Source organism: Fopius arisanus, unplaced genomic scaffold, assembly GCF_000806365.1.
Source record: "Fopius arisanus strain USDA-PBARC FA_bdor unplaced genomic scaffold, ASM80636v1 scaffold00103, whole genome shotgun sequence".
Classification (NCBI taxonomy): Eukaryota; Metazoa; Arthropoda; class Insecta; order Hymenoptera; family Braconidae; genus Fopius; species Fopius arisanus.
In genome coordinates, this window is record NW_011887842.1 from 75,191 (window position 1) to 94,277 (window position 19,087).

The window sequence follows — 19,087 nt, forward strand, 5'->3', positions numbered from 1 at the left end:
GGAAAGAGTTTCACTTTAATTACTTGATTTATGAAAAAATAGTCAATACTGGGGAAGAATCTCTCTTATTGAAATAATCATATACCCATTGTTCATTTATGCTTTTGTAGACAATTTTTATGCCATACCTTTTTTTTTCATGTCAATTTGAAAGAAAAAAAATCAAACGACTCGACTAGGATTCAAATGTAAAAGCCAGAAATCGCTAAATTGTGGGGACGAAACGCACACCCCGTTAACTGGTTAAAATTTTTTTTAAAAATTTTTTGAAATTTTTTTTGAAAATTTTTTTGAAAATTTTTTTGCAAAATTTTTTTGCAAAATTTTTTTGAAAAATTAGAGGTAAGGTTCCTAAAATGCATTATTTTCGCGCTAAGACGCATAAGAAACGAGATAATTGCAATTTTCTGAATCATTACCTAAAACTGCGGTTATTAAATATATTAAATGAAATATACATTAAATTGAGTCAATCCTCTCTGAAGAAGACCATGCGTATGACTTTTTTGCCTCTGGTATTTTCCCGGGTTTTTTATACGGATTGAATATATTATTTTATTTAAATGCGAAAGGGTATAAGAGAAGAAGGAACTTTATTTGTATTTATTCTTATCGCCAGTGATTTTCTATTTTTGTGTGAACTTCTTGGAAGATTCACAAAATCGCAGAAAAAAATAACAAAGTAGTGGCACAATTATGAAATTGAAAACTGTAATGAATCATCAATGATCCACGCGATGTGGTACAAAAAGCAAGAGCTCATGACTTGTGAGGCTTAGTCGTTGGAGACCTATGAGAGAAGCCACTAGTGAAATTCACTCATCCCAATTTCAAGAAGTCGTGTATTTCATTTACGGTATTTGATTACTATGAATATTAGAATACGAAATAAGTAATTATCATTATTGTCTCGTCGATGAGAAATTCAGGAAAGTGTTTCAACTCAAAAATCTAATTCAAAGCCTGGTAATTCGAAGATGAACCCCTCACTCCAATCGACTGTCGAGAGAAAAAAGTTCAAAGATGTGATTTCTCTCGCCTCAAAAATAACTCATCTCATGTGCGATGAAACAATACACCCACAGGCTCTCGCAATTGCTCAATTCATACTTTTTTGTCGTGGTATTTCACTGGAGCGAGCATCAGAACAACTGGAAAAACCTGGAGCACGTGATTTAATTAATAAATTATTGGATTCAGAGAGTGATTTTATGAGTCCAACGCCAAGATCACTTGGCACAGATATCGTCGCCTATATTTCAGCAGCAAAAATTCAAAAATCACTGGATGTCAAACAAATACAAATGATTGATGTCTCGAAGACCATGGATCGCATCATTCCTAACATCAAGACTGTGATTTTATATAATCATCCAACTCTTGTGTGGATACGTTTTCATTGTGAAAATATAATTAACATTACAATTCCACAATTAACTATTGTTCCAGTAAACGATTCCGTGTATGAAGCGTACATGAATAAGACTCGTAATGCTGTTCGTTCCATATCTGATATTATTCAACGTCTTGAGAATGAATATGCAGCTGATATTATTTTTTGCTCGGAATTATCGTACTTCATGGAGAACAAACTCCTGTTTGTAAGCAATTACGTTAAATTCACATGGTGCTATGCAATGAGTCGTGATATTTTTGATCCACAAAATTTTGAGGATCTCAGGGTAATGTCCATATACATGACCTATAGTCTCATGTTTCTCAATACAACAAATTTGACGAATATGTCGGACGTAACTCATAATCCGTTGATTGCTTACACTGGAGAACGTCCTAGAACTGCTATTGCTAGATTTAATCCCTTGAAGACATATACTGTTGAAGGCAATCGAGCCATGCAAACAGTCGACAAGGGTTCGGATTTTGGCACTAAATCTAATTTCATTGAAATTATAAGTCATGTTATCATTTCAGATGGATGTCTTGATAAAATTTTGTAATGAAGAAATTAAAATATAAATAAACTGAAAAATTATCACAATTTCACATTCATCTTTGCAGTAGCGAGAATATTATAGCTGCTATAACTTTATGAATAAATTAATATACGCTATCGACATTTCAAAGTGGGTAAAGTATAAATTGTCACTCGTCAACTCAGGATTAACTTGTATAAAAATTAATCACTTGACAAAACTTATTTAGCTTTCAATAAAATTTATTATTCACGAACAATTTTTTTTTAAGGATCAATCCAGGGAATTTAGGTGAATTAAATTATAGTTGAGGATTGAATTGTAATTCTAGTCGATTGGAGATGGGATTGTGGTGAGATATTAACGGAGAGATGATCGTAAATAACTGAGAAGCTTCAGACTTTGTAGGAGTGAGAGGGGCTGCTCAGTACCTGACAACCCAATATACGGCTTATAAATTACCATGTAATTACTATAACATACCCAAGTTAGTAAAAATAGTATGAGAATACACATGATACATATTAGAACAGTGAAGATGAGAGAACATATATGTGCGGGACTCGTTGGTTCTGCCATTCCCAAAGCTACTCTATCTTCACCTAAAACATTGACAATTGATTGTGCGTAAACATAATACGTAATTTATCATAATAGCAGCAGGCCCTTCACCTATAGGACGCAGACTTTCTAAAAGAAATCAAAAGGAAATGATCCTCTCGGAGAGAATTCGCGACGGAAATCAAGAGCCTTGGAATAGCTGATATAGTATCTGATCTACTCTTCCAGTTTAATTCGTAATTCATTGTAATCAGTCGGATAAAATAGTTACTATATCATCGAGTCATCATCATCAACACTCATCTTTAAACACTGATTGCTTACAGTCTACGATAACTACTCTAACAATTTTTATTATAGAGCTAGTTTTTCGAGGAAATAAGATATTGGGAGTAAGCGTCTGTAAGGAGTCAGTTTAGTTGTTGCTGAGCATTCATCGAGTGAAGATTCTATATATATTTATGTAATTATATTGGTGATGAAGAAACGACAACTAACGGACGTGTCTAATGCTGGGGAGTCTCAACGAAAGTATCTACGGGGTGAAATTTTGAGTGAAAAAGCTAATAGTATTGCTTTATTGGAGCCTACACCCATTATGGAGCAACGACAAACAATTCAAGATACTCACAAGTACATCAATGCATGCAAAACAGCTGAGGACATGATTTTCCTTGCATGCTCCAATTGTCGCAATTACACGAATCGTACACTACTCGAGTGGAGTGAAGCTGTTCTTCTGCAATTGTGCGTACTCTACAGCCGAGTCTCATTTGAAAATCTCCGTTGGAATGATGTCGAGGATTTTTTACAATATCAATGGCGTCGTGAACTCTGTGTGCCATTACGCTTGCACTGTGGTAGTCACCTAAATCTGGGAATTATACTCCAGAAGAATCATACTGTGAAATTGAACAACAGTCTCATTACGCAAAATCAAGTTTTCTATCGGATACCGCATGTTAATTATAAACTATTGCAAAAATTTATCGCACCACCAATTGAAAGAGGAAAAAATCTCAGTGCTTTGAAAATACGACTTTATGAAGGTTGAACTTAAGAAAACTTTTTTTTAGGATAAATTGAATTTTATTTTCCGTCAATATACCACTCACCAAAATAACTAGTTGCGAATATTTCATATCGATATGTACGTACATTATTAACTTGAGTATGACGTCACATGATAAAGGATTGTTTGTGCTACAAAAATCAAGTTAGAGCTGTAGTTTTGTCAATATTTTTGTGAATGTGGATGTAACTGCACTGAGTCACTAACCCATTGGCATTATAATCTCGTCATGTACAGATTGCCGTCAATTATTGAACACCAAGGGTTTGGGTTTGGATTTTTGGAGTCTTTTAAAGAGCGAGAATTCTCTTTTCTACGAGAACGCGCCTGAAACTGGAGTTTCCCATGAGAAAGCACAAATAAAACCTAGATGATGATGAATCCGTCTTTCACCACACACCTCTTGACAAAAACTCCATAGCATTTTTTTCTTATACTATTGCATTATATAGTATCACAAAAAAAATCATGTTCTCTACCTACAATGCAGATGAATCCCAACAGAACAATAAGTACTGCAGATTCAAAGACGTGAGCCCCTGTCGCGAGCACGTTTCAAAATTTATTTGTAATGAACACTCCGGACTCTTTGGCATTACAAATCGTCTTGTTAACTATCAAGACGGCGATAATGATTCACGTACGAAAATAGAATCTTACGTCTCGGCATCATCGAGTTTCTCTATTCCTCTGTTTCTCGATAATGAGGGAAAAATTCTATTATCAGATATTCACGCATATGCCATGGCCATTTGCAATATGAATCCACATGTAAAAATCGAAACACTGAAAGAAACAATTGCTACCTTAGTTGGGGTTTCAGCTTACAATACAAATCAATATCATTATGGCAGTTGGCTTACCGACAAATCCACTAAAATTATTGTCCAAGAGCAATCTACAGTTACAGCGATGCAAGAATTACCGGAGCTCCATAAAATTCTCTTCTACTATGCAAAACCCTCGGCAATAATAAATGCGATAGATAAATCACAAGTTTATTTTATACCAAATGTCTCGCTGGAGTATGATCCCCTGTCATCAGGTACACCCACATACAATTTCATTGTACCAAACAAGAAACTTCTTTTGAAATGGACCAACAAACCCAATTGTGTTGCTTCACCGATTGTTCTAAATGCCATACATGAGGTAGTGCCGCAAGATCGAACCCAAGCATTTACTAAATTGCCAGATAATTCGTGGTTTAACTGAATTCACCAAATTAAAATTTGAATTGAATATTTTTTTTTACGTATACAACGGTTTTTTTACATTCACCTACACACTGCTAATTTTTTCATTTTTATCTGCAGAAACAAAAATAAATTAAACTCATTGATGTGCTGACGTTATGGGCGAATTAATTACACGTTACCCTTATATGATGACTTATCACGAGTGTTTGATTGCCCAATCATCTTGCGCTTGGTAATTAGTGAATTTCAATATTTACTTTGGGCAGTGGCTCTTGCTTGAAGCCTTGATTTTTTATTTGGGAACTCCTTCAATATTTTTATTTAAAATGTCAAATTCACAGATCATCTGCCCTCGCATTATCATATCTGCATCTGTACGGATTTCCCACAACATTTAGTTTGAAGATTTCATTTTTTTTTCCAATGACAGTTACATAAAAATATTCATTCCATCTGTTCGTCCAGTTCAGTTTTTTACATTGAAGGTTTTCAATTAAATGAATTTTCAATTCAGTTACTTTTCAATTGCCCATTTAATATTTCCTTCGTATATTAGACATATACAATTTTATTCTGGATATTTAATATTTCCTTACACTCTTATTTTCTTATTTGGTTACTCTTTCAATATTTCCGTTTAAAACAGAAAATTAACACTTCACTCGCCCCATTTCTTCCGAGAAAATTGAAAAAATTCAGGAAACCGAACACGTCCTATCAGTCGAAAAGTCGGAAACCTAACGAACCGATGAAAATAATCGGTAAAAAATGAAGGTTAAGTTTTCTAAGCATTACACATGTTCTCCGAAATTCTCCACCGGTTTTTCCAAGCCAATTGACAATAATCATAATGAAAAAAACATTTGTTCAGTGATAATTTTGGATATTGTTTGACATTGCTGTCGTCCAAGGGAATATAATTATTCAAATCATCAGGATGAATAAAATTTATACGCCTTTACATAGCCAAGCACGACGAGTGAGTAAATCAATGTGAAAAGTGACAATTTCTTAGTTTATTTATTAGTTTATTTATTTATTATTTATTGTATTGTCAACAGTGTTCCTCCCTGATGCTGAAGCGAGCCAAACCTCTTATTAAATTGAGCGAAAATATAAGAGAATCTCTTGAGAATAAGGAAATAACACCGCGAAAACATGCTGGTGTTGTGTTGAGAAAAGCAATAGCCATTCCACAATGGGTTATAAACGCGTTAAAAATCATTGTTGAAGGTAGAAATAATAATAATTGATATAAAATAATCCGTTGACTATTTGTTTTCATAGAAACATGAAATATGTTAGCAACAGTGTCTTTAAATCACGGAGAACTTGTCCAGCTTGCATTGTAATCCTTTTTTTTAAATTATCAATTATTATTCAATTATTTCTCATTATTTGTCGACTTGAAGATCACCCAAAACAGCAATTGATGGAAGACGCTTCAAAATTCTACAGACATTTTCAAGGTCGTCATCCCCCAACCGAGAGAGAAGAATTTAATGCGAAATTCGAAGACATAAAGAGAAATCTCCGGCAAGAGAAACGCTATGAAAATGCAATGCCAGAAGACGAGGAGGAGATTGATAAAGCGGTATCTGGTCGAGCCCTTCGGCTTCTAAGAGTAAATGTCCAATACAATTCGTCTGCTATTAAATATGACAGTTATACCAGCATACTGTATATGATGGCGAGAAGTGCACCTGATTATAGTATTATATACAAAATATTCCATGAAATCAAATCAAGAGATGACGGGTTTGAGGCGAAAAATTTGCTGGATTTCGGATCTGGAATTGGTACTGTTTCTTGGTAAGATGTAAAGATCGAAACAAGGTCTTATTTAGCTCGTCGACTTGCCAAATCGTAACTCCTGTGCTGCCATTAATACACATCGTGTAATAAATAAAAAATTAAATGAGGTAAATTAATCAGCTGCTTCAATTTTTTTAAACAACAGGGCAGCAGCTGAATTTTGGCCGACGTCATTGAAGGAACAAGTGTGCATCGATGCCTCTACAGATATTAGTGAATTAGCGGAAAAACTAGTAAAATATGCTGAACCGAAAATTCACGGAATATTTCATCGACAGTTTCTTCCCGTAACTCCATTGGCGAGTATTGAAAATATTGCAATTTTTTTCACAATAAATATTTTTCTTCAACTGTGGAATTGAATGAATTTTGCTCTTTCTATTTCACAGCCACGGTTTGACATTGTCGTCAGTGCTTTCACATTATTCGAGTTACCAGATCGAAAGAGTCGTCTTCAAGCGATTTTAGCTTTATGGAGGAAAACAGAAAATTATTTAGTCCTCGTAGAGCAAGGCACTCATGCTGGATTTAAAGTGAATATTATGCTCCCCTTGGTTTTCCCTAATTGAATTAATCAAATGATTAAACAAAAATATTGATTTCACAGATAATCAACGAGGCCAGAGATCTAATTTTACATTTAATAGAATCTTCTAGTAAACGAGAAGACGATCCACAAGGCTATATTTTTTCTCCAGTACGTTTCTCCCATGTTAAGGAATAATCTCGTGAAGAACATTGGGAAATTAATAAATAATAAATTACGAGTGCACGATTTGTAAATATCTCAACGACAAGATAATTTATGAAGAAACAAAACTCACTCGTTATTATCATTGATAAAATAATGGCTTTTCATATTTTCAAATAATTTTGATTCTCAAAATGATTAATTTGAAGTAAAATGATTTTTTTTCCAGTGTCCCCATGAATTCAAGTGCCCAAAAATATCGGTTGACAATGGTATTCCATGCAATTTTCAAGCGTCTTACATACCTCTCTCCTTGAAAGACGCAAGAATCACAAGAAAAGAGCGTTATTCTTATGTCGTATTTAAAAAAGGTAAAACACATGAATAGAACATGATTTCACTTTTTTTTTTATGTTCAATTTCATTTTTGATATTGATTTTATACTCTCATTATCATCTGACTGGTATTTTTCAATAAATTGTGTTGACAATGATTTATAGAATATTTATTTCATTGAATTAAATTGAATTGTTACAGGAGGAAAATGTTTAGATGAAAATGAGGAAAAGTGGTCCAGGGTAATTCAACCGACGTTGGTACGTTCAAGGCATGCGATTTGTCGCATGTGCGTACCGAATGGAGAATTGATGGAAGTTGTCTTCTCCAAGGGAAAACATGAACGGTATGCGAAATACTTCGGGAGAAAAAATTTGGTCTCCAAATATCCATTGACTTGGAGAAAAAAGAATTTATTTTAATTAATCGTTTTTCCTTCTCTATAAATAATTCATTAATTTTTTTCACCAGACCTCTGTATTATTGCGCGCGTTCGAGTGAATGGGGTGACAGATTACCCATCGAAATATTGCCTGAAACCCAAGAATGACGCTGATGTTAGGAGAATTTCGGAAGACTCGACTGTTTTGTAAAGATTTTAATACGTGTAGAAAAAAAATCAATTGAAAAACCTAGTCAACTGTTGAGTGAAATTCTATCGGATTTCTATTGAGCTTGCCATTTTTTTTTTGACAGATTCTACAAGAATGGTAAACTCATCGCGAGTTCAATAACCATTCGAAGGAATTCCTCAACCAATTCACTACGTTATTCCATTTTTACTACGGTATTCATTGATTGTATGATTTATGTAAAAAAAACTCCATAAACCAATTGTCAATAAATATTTTCCAATTGTGAATATCTTATAATTTTTTTTATTTGAAAATCCTTTTATTCTTCTCGAAACCATTCATTTTTCGAATTATTAATTTCGATAAATGTGTTCGATACAAACCTTCGATAAAATTGATTTGATTAAAAAATTTAAATATCTGTAATTTTATATTCTGCGATCAAACATTCGCGGATTTTTGTCCTCGAAGTGGAAAATTCTGATGGAAATTCATGAATGATCATTATAGTCACAGAAAAATGAATTTTATAGGGAAAACGACGCGTTTCAATCTAACTCAATAAAAAAGTGAAGGCAACATTTGAGATATGGTATAACGCTGATTTCTCCCTCCATTCTACCTCAAACTGCAATTGCATTAGCCATGGAGATTTAAAAGCAGCTTTCATCAACATCTCGATGCAGTACCCGCTACACTATGGGAGATAGCATTTCTATGGCATGTGGGTGAGTTTCGTTTTGAATTATTTTAATCACTTCGAATTAAAAAATTTTAAAACACTCCATGTCACCAAAATTGAATCAATATTTTCCACCGTCATCAAGTAAAATTGATTCTTTTCTCCATCAATAATTATTTATAAAAAACGAGAAAATCGGTAATTGCAATCGAGAAAAATAGTTAATTACCATAATGTTTACTATCGAGGATTCGAAATAGAAAGAGAAGAAAATAATAAAAAAAATAGCGATCTGGATAGGAATTTTTAGGATTTCTATCAATTTTTCCGCAAACTCAAATAAAAAATTATAGACTCTCAAATTGTAGAGTACTGTTTCGTAAATTTTGTGGCGCAACATACAATAAATTGTGGAGTGCACTAGAAAATTTACGATAGTAATATCAATTTTTATTTGTGAACCGAAAAAATTCTGGTATCCTAGCATTTTGCAGTCCGATTCTAGTGCTCGGCACAGTGATTTTCCTTAAACTATTCTCACCGTGTAGAAAAGTACAATGTGTCATGGAATTCAGTTTTCTTTTTTCCTGTGATGTATTACATAATGAGTATTATACATTACATTACGGAGGGCAAGGTACTTTTAGAGGAACATGTGTGTTCACTCCTTCCGCGGACAACTTTCTCTCGAAGATACAGCATGGAAAACAGTTTCACTTTCTTCAATCTGATGCAGCAAATTGTCCACTGGATATGCACTGAAGATATGACCGGGATTGCATAATAAATTCTCAATGCCTTGTATTTTGCTTGATAGAATTGAATTCACCCGTAGGATAATTATTTATGTTGATAAAAAAAATACAAAACTCAAATTACAACGATTACAATGTTTTCATTTTGGGGGCAAAACGATTAAATAATTATGTTTATCCTTCCTCAACTACATTTTATGTGTAAGATATTTATAAATTTTTTCAGGATGATCCCACCGTCATTATTATTTGTCATTCTGATAATGCTGCTTTTATACTTGGGTTCATTAAAACCGAAAGGATATCCTCCAGGTAAAATGGTCCAAATTGAATTCTAGCTATAGCTCTAGCTTTTTAATTGTTATGTATAAAAAATTAATTCGATTTTTGTTTCTTTATATTGATCTTGAAGGACCAAAGTGGTGGCCCTTTCTAGGATCGGCCTTAGAAGTCGCGAGACTTCGCAAAAAAACTGGTTATCTCCACGAAACTTTCACACTTTTGGGAGAAAAATACGGCCCAATCGTGGGATTGAAAATAGGAACCGATCGAATTGTTGTACTCAACACGTACGAGAGTATGAAATCAATGCTGATGAATGATGATTGCGATGGAAGACCCACTGGGCCGGTATACGAGTCAAGAACATGGGGAAAAAGACGGGGTAATATATTTAAGAAACCTCAACCGATGGTTCCACTTTCATCTGAAAATATTCACTAGGAGTTTTAGTAACTGATGGCATCCTCTGGACCGAGCAGCGAAGATTTGTCCTACGTCATCTCCGAGATTTTGGCTTCGGCAAGAACAACATGGCGACATTAATTGAAGAAGAGACAAAATATTTAGTCAACAGTTTATTGCATCAATTGGAAATGATAAGAGTGGATAAAGGACCGGTGCAATTCAATAACAATATAAAAAATGATGGACGGATTTACCAATTAAGCAGTGAAAATTTGAATAAATCGGATGGGGAATGCTTGAAGAAACCTATTAAAATTGAGGATGTGTACATGAAGGCACAGGATTATGCTGATGTCAGACGAGTCTCTCAATCTCCGTCGATGATTATTCAAATGGATGAAGTCTTTGGGGTCCCCATTCTCAACACTTTGTGGAAAATGATGTCTGGGAAGAGGTACTCGACAGAAGAAGCAAACAATTTTACACGTCGAGCATTAAATCAATTTAATTATTATTCATTTCAGATATAATGCGGATGATAGACGGCTCAATCATCTCCAAAGGATCCTCACCACTTTGTTCAAAGAATGTGATATGATTGGATGCTTGTTTGGACATTTTCCTATTCTCAGATATGTTGCACCTGTTGCCTCTGGATATAAACAGTTCATGGAGATCCATCAGCAATTGTGGAGTTTTCTAAATGTGATTTAGAAATCCTATCGCAAATATTTTTCTCAGATTCAAATTATTTCGCACTATATAACGGGTTTTTTTCTCATTTGCAGGAAGAATTAGTGAATCATAAGAAAACATTTGATCCAGACGTACCTAAATGTCTTATGGATGCGTACTTGAAGATTTTACAGTCTGAGTCCCATGACGAAACTTTTTCAGGTTTGTAAAAAAAATAAATTGTATCTGTACAGTAAAGCCATTGAAATGTAACAATTGCGGATCCGATCGTCAAGGGAATATTTTTTTATTATTTGAAGATCGAAGGAGAATATTGCCGATATTGAATTTTGGGGAATGAAAATTAATTTTCTGTCAAATAAAATTTTTCCCTCAGCCAATCGCTGATTTTATACATTGTATATTAATCTCTCAAATCGTTGAATTAATAGATTTTATCTTTTTTTAGAATTACAATTACTAGCAATTTGGGTGGATTTATTCATGGCAGGATCAGAAACTACAACAAAAGCTCTAAACTTTTGTTTTCTTTACCTCGTGTTGTATCCAGATGTGCAAAAAAAAGCTCAGGATGAGATCGATCGAGAAATCGGTAGAGACAGGCTGCCTCGGCTGTCAGATCGACCTAGGTATTTTACACTTACAATAAAAATTCATACACAATTTTAAATCATTGAAAATCATAAGAATATTTTCTCTATTGATATTTTCTGTAGAATGACGTACGTGAATGCAATTACTTTGGAATCAATCCGAATGTTCATGGGAAGGACAATGAATATTCCCCACAGAACATTAAAGGACACGTATATTATGGGGTATCGAATACCAAAGGTGTGTTTTTTGTGAAAGTTATAATTACAATTTTTACGTGAAGTTCAATTTAATTGAATATTAAAATAAAATGCTGAGTATTTCTTTTTGATTATTACTGATTAAATTAATTTCAGGATACAATGCTAGCTGCTAATTTCAGCAGAATATTAATGACTGATGATGTTTATGGAGATGCTGAAGTATTTCGACCTGAAAGATTCATTGACTCCAAAGGCAATATTTCAGTTCCGGAACAGTACATGCCATTTAGTATTGGTAAGTACATTGTAGATTTTATATAAGTCTTATATAAGATTCAATGAAAATGGAATTTTGATTTAAAGGTAAACACCATTGTATGGGTGAAGTCCTAGCGAAAAGCAATATTTTCGTCTTCACAGCTACATTATTGCAGACTTTCACTTTCTCAGTTGTTCCCGGTGAGGAAATACCAACTACCGATTTCACTGATGGTGTGACTGCCAGTCCATTGCCCTTCAAAGTTTTAATTACTAAAAGATTTTAATTAATTCACGTAATAAAATATAAAAATTCCTGGATTCATGTGCCACTCGAATTTCTATGACAGCTTCTAGGGCGATCGATGTCTAGTCACGAAGGGGTCTGCAAAAAATATCTCTCTTAAAATTTATATTTTTCAATTGAATTTCAGATATTTTTAGTAATTCGTGTCTTCTGGGAGTAAATTTATTCAAATTAACAAATATTTTTAATAGTTCACTTGAGTTTCATTTTTATCAGGAATAATGATGGCAATATTTCGGCGATTAAGGGAATATTCAATTGTATAATATCCAATTTGATAAAACGGTTAATGGAATAGATACTTTTTTTTTCAAATATCTCATCCGACGTTTTTTATTATACCCAACTCCATTCACTTCAAATACATATATCTCATTGTTCCTTAAATCAGAATATCTATTTACATCAACAGATAGAAAAATTTACATTGGCATTAAAATATTTTTTAATTAATTGTAATTACAGCTCAATTTTAGTTACCATCATCACAATGCAATATTAGCAATAATTATTTTTTATATTCATTAAAATAGACCATTAAGACATTTATATTAGAATATAATAGACAATAGCTTATTTCCATTGGTGAATATAATCCAATTATTTTACTACATATAATTATGTGAAGAAACAAAGATATTTGTAAATAAAGTTTACCGATATTATCTATAAAGAAAAAAAAATTACAACAATTTAAAAATGCGGAGAAAAGTTGAGGAGAAACCGAATTTCTGGGGAACCATCTTCGTTTTAATTTTGATAACATACAATAATAAAAAATTGATGTGTCAATATTGTTTAAAAAATGGAGAGAGCACATTTTTTTGTGGGGAATAAAGTCCCGTGAGACATTTATTGCCGGACTATTCGAGACTTACGGAGATAGTTCTTAAATGACTTTTGAAAAAAACTTACAAATTTTAGATATTTGCAAAATAGTTTATAAGAAAATTGCCTCAAAAACTCATCTGCCCTCATCACTTAGATAAATTATTACAACGTGTTTTTTTTGTTCATTAATTTTTTCTTAATTCCATGAATATATATAGTTTTATTTTATAAGTAACAGTGGTGATGGTCCAACAGCAAGAGGCATTCATTTATTCCACAAGTAATTTCTGTCAGTCATACTCTCAACGAGTCAACCGATGAGAATAACAACATATAATTCTATATCAGTAATTTTCAATCATAATTTTATTGCTTGGGTCGCTCGAAGATTTCCCTCTTCAAAATTCAAAAAAATGAAAAAAATTTTCAGTCGATTTAATATTTCTTTCTTGGTGTTTGATCCAGTGAAGGAGAGGAATCATTCTATTGAAGAAAATGATTCTCTTGAAATTAATTTACAACTTCTTTTAGTAATACCAAAACTGTATATAATTAATTTCATTCATATTCTGTCCGATTATTCTATCTAATTAAAATTATGCTGCGCTGGTTTGCGCTAAGTACCTGTACTTTTATAAATAGGACTTTCTTTAATTCCACTACGTTTTTTATCAATTATTAAAGTTTCATGATTAATTAATTAAATTCGTTCTCAATTTTTTAAATAGTTAGGCAATTGGTGAAATGTAGCAACAAAACATTTCTCCCATTTTTCATTTGTTATCAATCTTGCTTGAATAATTTAAACAATAAATTATTCGATATTTGTTCTTCGCTGAAAAAATTATAATCTAGGAAAGGAACTATTCTTCTCTAAAAGCTGTCGTTTCTTTAATAATTGGACTATTGTTCATAATTTGTTGCTGTAAGAGACAAGTTTGTTTTATCAAAAATGTATGATCCAAACAATTTTCACAATGATCAATAGTAAATATCAAAATTTCATGCATAATGACACAATTCGCTGTCAACATCACATTTCATTTCATTTAATTTACATAAATGGAAATCTAAATGTATAAATTTTAAATGAGCATACTGCGCATTTGAATCATCCGACAGAAAATTTTCTCAAGTGATAAATAAAATAAAATAACCACGAACCAGAAAAATGAATCAATACTTTTTGTGACAGAAAAAGTTACAGGACAAGTTTATGACAACGTAATTATTAGGAGGTGACCATTAATAAACATTTTAGTCATCTGAAGCTGCTGCAAACGATCCTAGTCACATGATTACACATTGATGTTCATTCTAAATAAATAATAGAAAATAATTTGAGATAAATAATGCTGCACGAATGATTAGAATGTTCTCCTCTAGTTCAGGTCTCATTTAGCTAATGTTGTGGGATTGAAAAAATAGATCACATTTTTAAACTATAATAAATGTAAAAATAACAGTTGGTAAATAGCTTAAAAAGAAGCACAATTAAAATTTTGTCAATCAGATAAAAATATACAGGATTTCCTTCAATGTATAAATAAATAAGTGAGAGTTATTTCTCTTCATTCCTCAGTTTGACAGGTACTTCGATTTCTTTGAATCTACCAGTTCTTAATGCACTTGATAGCGATAATATTTTCCTCCATACCCTGGTGATCGTCAACTTGGTTGATCTTCAACAATGTGAATCTGAATATAATAAGATAAATAATAAAAACAGAAATCTATACATAATGTTCTAATAAATACATACAATGAATATTCCAAATTTCAAAGATGCGATTTTCAATCAATTTATAATATAATATAAAAACATGAGAAGAATAATTTTTAAGTTTATGAAAAAAAGAGATAAAACTGACGAATTAGAAGGAGAGGTGCAAAAAAAAAAACAAAAGCAATGGAATTATAAAAATTATGAGATTTCAGAAAAAAACAATAAGGCAATGAAGAGAGTGTACTGACCTCGGATAGAATTGCCCAATTTTCGCTTTCGCTGTGTACTGTCAATCTTAAAACAGATATTCTTCCGTATTTTCTGTCAACTGTTCCTCGAGCCAATCCGAGACTATCAAATTTACCTTCGAGTAAAATAAAAAATTGTGGTACTTCTTTAGTTATTCAATATGAAATAATAGTACGAATAATTTCACACCTATGATGATGTAACCATCCTCCGTCACGTCGTTGTTATTTCTATTGACAAATTTTGAAGCCTCGGGCAGTACTTCAACTGTTGTATTATAAAACTTATCAAGAGGATGTTCTGGATTACCACTCCTGAATAAATATCTGAAAGAATTTTCAATGTGAGATGATTCAAAATAATATTTCAGAATTATTTAACTGAATCATAAAGTATTGATTATTGTTATATATTCTGGAATCTGAATTAATATTGAAATACTCAAAAGTCATTGGAATATTTTGAAAACTATGGCTCTCTCGGACGAGTACTCACTTTTTTACAAAAATAGGATGTTTGAATTTAAATTTGAGATGATCCCCAGGTTGTGGCAGTAGTCCCCAAAAGAAACTCTCACCCTTGTACGCTTTATTAAGGGTATATTGTTTATAGGATGTAATTCTGGTCTCCACCGTAGCATCAGGATTGTCATGCGCGTAATAGAACGTTATTTTACCGAACTGCTTGTCCTTCAACTTCTGTACTTTTCCTTTTAATGACGAATGCGTCCCAATGTGTTGAAACAACGAGGGTTTATAGTGAAGCCATAGCTCAGCCTTTGCCATTTTGCAATGCTTGCTATCTTTATCAAGACTGCAAACCTTGGTTGACACCAAATGATCCAACAACCAGTCAACAGGCTTGTCATTGTAAAACATCAGGAAGAACTGTATCAACCAAGGCAACTCAACGCATTTAAAGAGCTTGCCGATGAAGCCGAGTTGACAAAAATCCAGGACAAACCACTTTTCCTTCTGACTGATCTTTTGCAAAGCATAAGATTTCATTGTGGTTATGAAGTTCTTCTTGGCTAAGATATCATCCTCCAATTGAATGTAAAATGTACCTTTTCCCTGAGCATATGACATTAAGAATGCAAAATCAAGATTTTGCTTTGACCTCCAGACAACTCTCTGATGATCATCACCCAATGTATCTCTCAGCTTGGATAAATCCGGGTAATAAGATGCTGATGGAGATATAACTTCTAAAAGTCCACTCTCCGACTCTATTGGGAAGTGCACTTCGATCTGTTTAGCTACGTAACTCACGTATTCCAAATCAGTCTCAGCTACCATGACGATGATGACAGTGTCCATTGCCTCCTCTGGTGTCATTCTGTCTACTAGGTTCTTAAGAGTAGTTAAAAGGTAACTCTGGATCTCCCTTCTCACCGTTGGAACACCCAGCACCATACTTACGCCGGTACGACTCTTGCCTTGTAAAAATGCCGGTCTCAAACTATTGGGATCGTTCAAAAAGTGAGGCAAGAAATTGTAGATCGAGGGTAACTTTATTGCTGTCATATTGGAGGTGCCATTCAGCATCATAAATTGCAGATTAGGAAGCACGTGGGAGTTTTCAGTCATCAGCAGGAGCTGGTGGGAGAGAAGATTTATCTCCTCTTGGGTGTTTATGTATTTCGATTGAAGGTGCTCCAACTTTGCCTGCAGCTCTGCTATTCCATTCTGCAGGGCTGTCTCTTCTCCCATGTCCGGAAAGGAGAAGAGATTCAAGATAGTGCATGGCACGAGTATTACCATCAGGATTATTAGGCATCGTCGGCGGATCGAGGCGACTGATATGAGGTGAGCGATCATATTTAGAGATTTTCGAGATCGCTACTACATGGTGATTTGTCTATTTGGAGACGGCTCTTTCTGGTGAAGGAGGAGAACTCGGAGGAGTTCCACTTGAGGAGACTCTCCATTTAGGCTCATCTGAAAATCATTAATCATTAAACCACCTGTCAAATATCAATTACATTTATTTTAAAACATAGGGGAGGATCGGCAGTCTGCACTTTATCGTTTTTCTTGTTGAAAAGAAAGAGAATGGAATTTCGTTCTTTTCAATTGAATATTTAAAAAATCGACCAACAGAAATCCCACAGAATTATCCGTTGACTTCGCTAGCCTTTTCCAGTAAATTTTTTCTTGCGTGTCACTGTGTACGGAGTATTTCAATGACTATTTTCGCAGCCATTGGATAGATTTTCCCTTTCAAAAAAAATCACGAAATGGAGTAATGATGACTTACATTATAATTCCAATATGTGGAGTTTTTGAATAATCGAATGTAAACAATCTCAATGAGTAGTAATTATTGTAAATCCATATTTTATTACAGAAATTCGACTTACCTCAAGGTGATTATATGAATAAATTCTTCGCACTCATGGATAAATAATTCGAGTCGCTCTCCTGTCATTCGACTCGGTTCCACTTGATGAAATCCTATGCAAGTAAAATTAGATTTTATTCATTTTATTAGAATCATACAATAAGTATATGTAGATGCATAAACAAAAAATCACATGATTGCACCAGGAAAAACTAGTCTGTCAATGGATTACGTGCGCCATCTTCTGATTATTGCGGGAATTAAGCTGAAAATTTAAATAGATATCCGTAAATCACCGATTTTATAAACTTATGAACTCGCCTCATTACAAGAGAACACAATATTCACTTTCAATTACTCGTTTTATTATTTTAATTGCGTGAAATTAATTTAATTCCGTATGAAATCATTCATCAAAGATTTATTTATCATCATTAGTCATTTTAATAGCTCTATTAATTTTACACCGCTAATCCATTAAAGCCCTTCTATTTTGACATAAATATTAATGTGAAGATTATGTATAATTTTTTAAATCGCTGAATGAAGCCATCCCATTCCAGACAAAACAACAATAAAAATAAATGCTATATCCCATGTAATTATAATAATCACCAATTACTAAGACAATATAAACTATTATCGGATGTAAAATACAATTGTATTTAATTACACAAAATTATAATGACAGAAATTCAAATGAAAAAGTTCGATTTCGATGATTAAATATTTTCGTATTGACCAAAAAAAAATAAATAAATAAATTTATCAGATAAAAAAAATAGTGTCATTCATATGGGACTCATTTGGAAAATTCCATATGGACAATTGATGATTCTGAACTAGGTATTGAGTTCATGTGATTATTTTAAAGTTAGATACGATGCGGGTTTGAATAGACTAAAATTTGATATCATTCATCTCACGGTTGACGACCTCTTGCATTGAGAAAACTCGAGAAATACTCCAATACCCTTTCCATTTGCAAACTCATTTTCACTTCAGCTTTTCCATTTTTCTTTTTGCATTTTTTACCACATCCCAATCAATGAACCCCGAGATACGTACACAGAGGGATGAATAGTCACATGTATATATGCATATATTTGTATTGACTGAAATTACTCTGATGGATATCGGGCAATCACTTTGTCACTGTCAACAGTCATAAATCCGTTAATTAAACAGGTCTAAATCAATAAAAAATCACTGCAATAAGGACTAAATAAATCGAGAAATGTACATCGTGTTTATTATTTATCTCAGTATATAAAAGTAACATGTAATGCACATACAGAGAAAAATTTATAGTAAAACATTGAAATTTTTTTAAAAAACAATTCAAATGGTTCCTAATTCACTCGATTTTCTATATTTTTTTTCATTAAAATTCCTTTAGACTCAATGCGATACCCGATTACTAAACGTCAGAGCAAATTTAACAACAAATTTTTCATCTTGTGGTAGGAAAATTCCTCTGTTTTAGACATTCGATGCATTCAATCATGAAATTCTCTCACAAGCCGGAGTTCTGAATGGCGTGGAAAAATATATAAACTTGAATGATAAGTG

The 19,087-nt window shown here is 33.0% G+C and overlaps 3 protein-coding genes across 3 annotated transcripts; 2 read left to right on the forward strand and 1 right to left on the reverse strand.

Moving 5' to 3' along the window:
- The first annotated feature begins 5,470 nt into the window (after positions 1-5,470).
- LOC105271139 (methyltransferase-like protein 17, mitochondrial) lies at positions 5,471-8,471 on the forward strand. Its single transcript, XM_011312499.1, has 9 exons — positions 5,471-5,745; positions 5,828-5,999; positions 6,179-6,578; positions 6,727-6,880; positions 6,971-7,114; positions 7,189-7,278; positions 7,502-7,643; positions 7,811-7,955; positions 8,081-8,471. The coding sequence occupies exons 1-9, from the start codon at positions 5,704-5,706 to the stop codon at positions 8,157-8,159; spliced, it is 1,368 nt and encodes a 455-aa protein (XP_011310801.1). The 5' UTR covers positions 5,471-5,703; the 3' UTR covers positions 8,160-8,471.
- Positions 8,472-8,860: 389 nt separating this feature from the next.
- Cyp303a1 (Probable cytochrome P450 303a1) lies at positions 8,861-12,683 on the forward strand. The gene is made up of 10 exons (XM_011312500.1): positions 8,861-8,912; positions 9,848-9,933; positions 10,034-10,285; positions 10,345-10,762; positions 10,833-11,013; positions 11,097-11,205; positions 11,453-11,633; positions 11,721-11,838; positions 11,955-12,096; positions 12,165-12,683. The coding sequence occupies exons 1-10, from the start codon at positions 8,884-8,886 to the stop codon at positions 12,344-12,346; spliced, it is 1,698 nt and encodes a 565-aa protein (XP_011310802.1). The 5' UTR covers positions 8,861-8,883; the 3' UTR covers positions 12,347-12,683.
- Positions 12,684-13,386: 703 nt separating this feature from the next.
- Mgat4a (alpha-1,3-mannosyl-glycoprotein 4-beta-N-acetylglucosaminyltransferase a) lies at positions 13,387-17,861 on the reverse strand. The gene is made up of 5 exons (XM_011312501.1): positions 17,535-17,861; positions 15,668-17,112; positions 15,362-15,498; positions 15,172-15,287; positions 13,387-14,895 (listed from the first exon to the last, which is right to left on the reverse strand). The coding sequence occupies exons 2-5, from the start codon at positions 16,990-16,992 to the stop codon at positions 14,866-14,868; spliced, it is 1,608 nt and encodes a 535-aa protein (XP_011310803.1). The 5' UTR covers positions 16,993-17,112; positions 17,535-17,861; the 3' UTR covers positions 13,387-14,865.
- Between the last annotated feature and the right edge of the window lie 1,226 nt (positions 17,862-19,087).

What these genes read in the sequence shown, in the direction of transcription:
- LOC105271139 (XM_011312499.1), top strand. Translation starts at nt 5,704, where the DNA reads ATGAATAAAATTTATACGCCTTTACATAGCCAAGCACGACGA. An exon ending in GCACTCATGCTGGATTTAAA is followed by an intron (nt 7,115 to 7,188) that starts GTGAATATTATG and finishes TTGATTTCACAG; the next exon opens with ATAATCAACGAGGCCAGAGA. An exon ending in AAGGCTATATTTTTTCTCCA is followed by an intron (nt 7,279 to 7,501) that starts GTACGTTTCTCC and finishes TTTTTTTTCCAG; the next exon opens with TGTCCCCATGAATTCAAGTG.
- Cyp303a1 (XM_011312500.1), top strand. Translation starts at nt 8,884, where the DNA reads ATGGGAGATAGCATTTCTATGGCATGTGG. An exon ending in AAAATGATGTCTGGGAAGAG is followed by an intron (nt 10,763 to 10,832) that starts GTACTCGACAGA and finishes TATTCATTTCAG; the next exon opens with ATATAATGCGGATGATAGAC. An exon ending in TGGGGTATCGAATACCAAAG is followed by an intron (nt 11,839 to 11,954) that starts GTGTGTTTTTTG and finishes AATTAATTTCAG; the next exon opens with GATACAATGCTAGCTGCTAA.
- Mgat4a (XM_011312501.1), bottom strand. Translation starts at nt 16,992, where the DNA reads ATGATCGCTCACCTCATATCAGTCGCCTCGATCCGCCGACGATGCCTA. An exon ending in GGATGGTTACATCATCATAG is followed by an intron (nt 15,288 to 15,361) that starts GTGTGAAATTAT and finishes TTTTACTCGAAG; the next exon opens with GTAAATTTGATAGTCTCGGA. An exon ending in ATTGGGCAATTCTATCCGAG is followed by an intron (nt 14,896 to 15,171) that starts GTCAGTACACTC and finishes TATTATATTCAG; the next exon opens with ATTCACATTGTTGAAGATCA.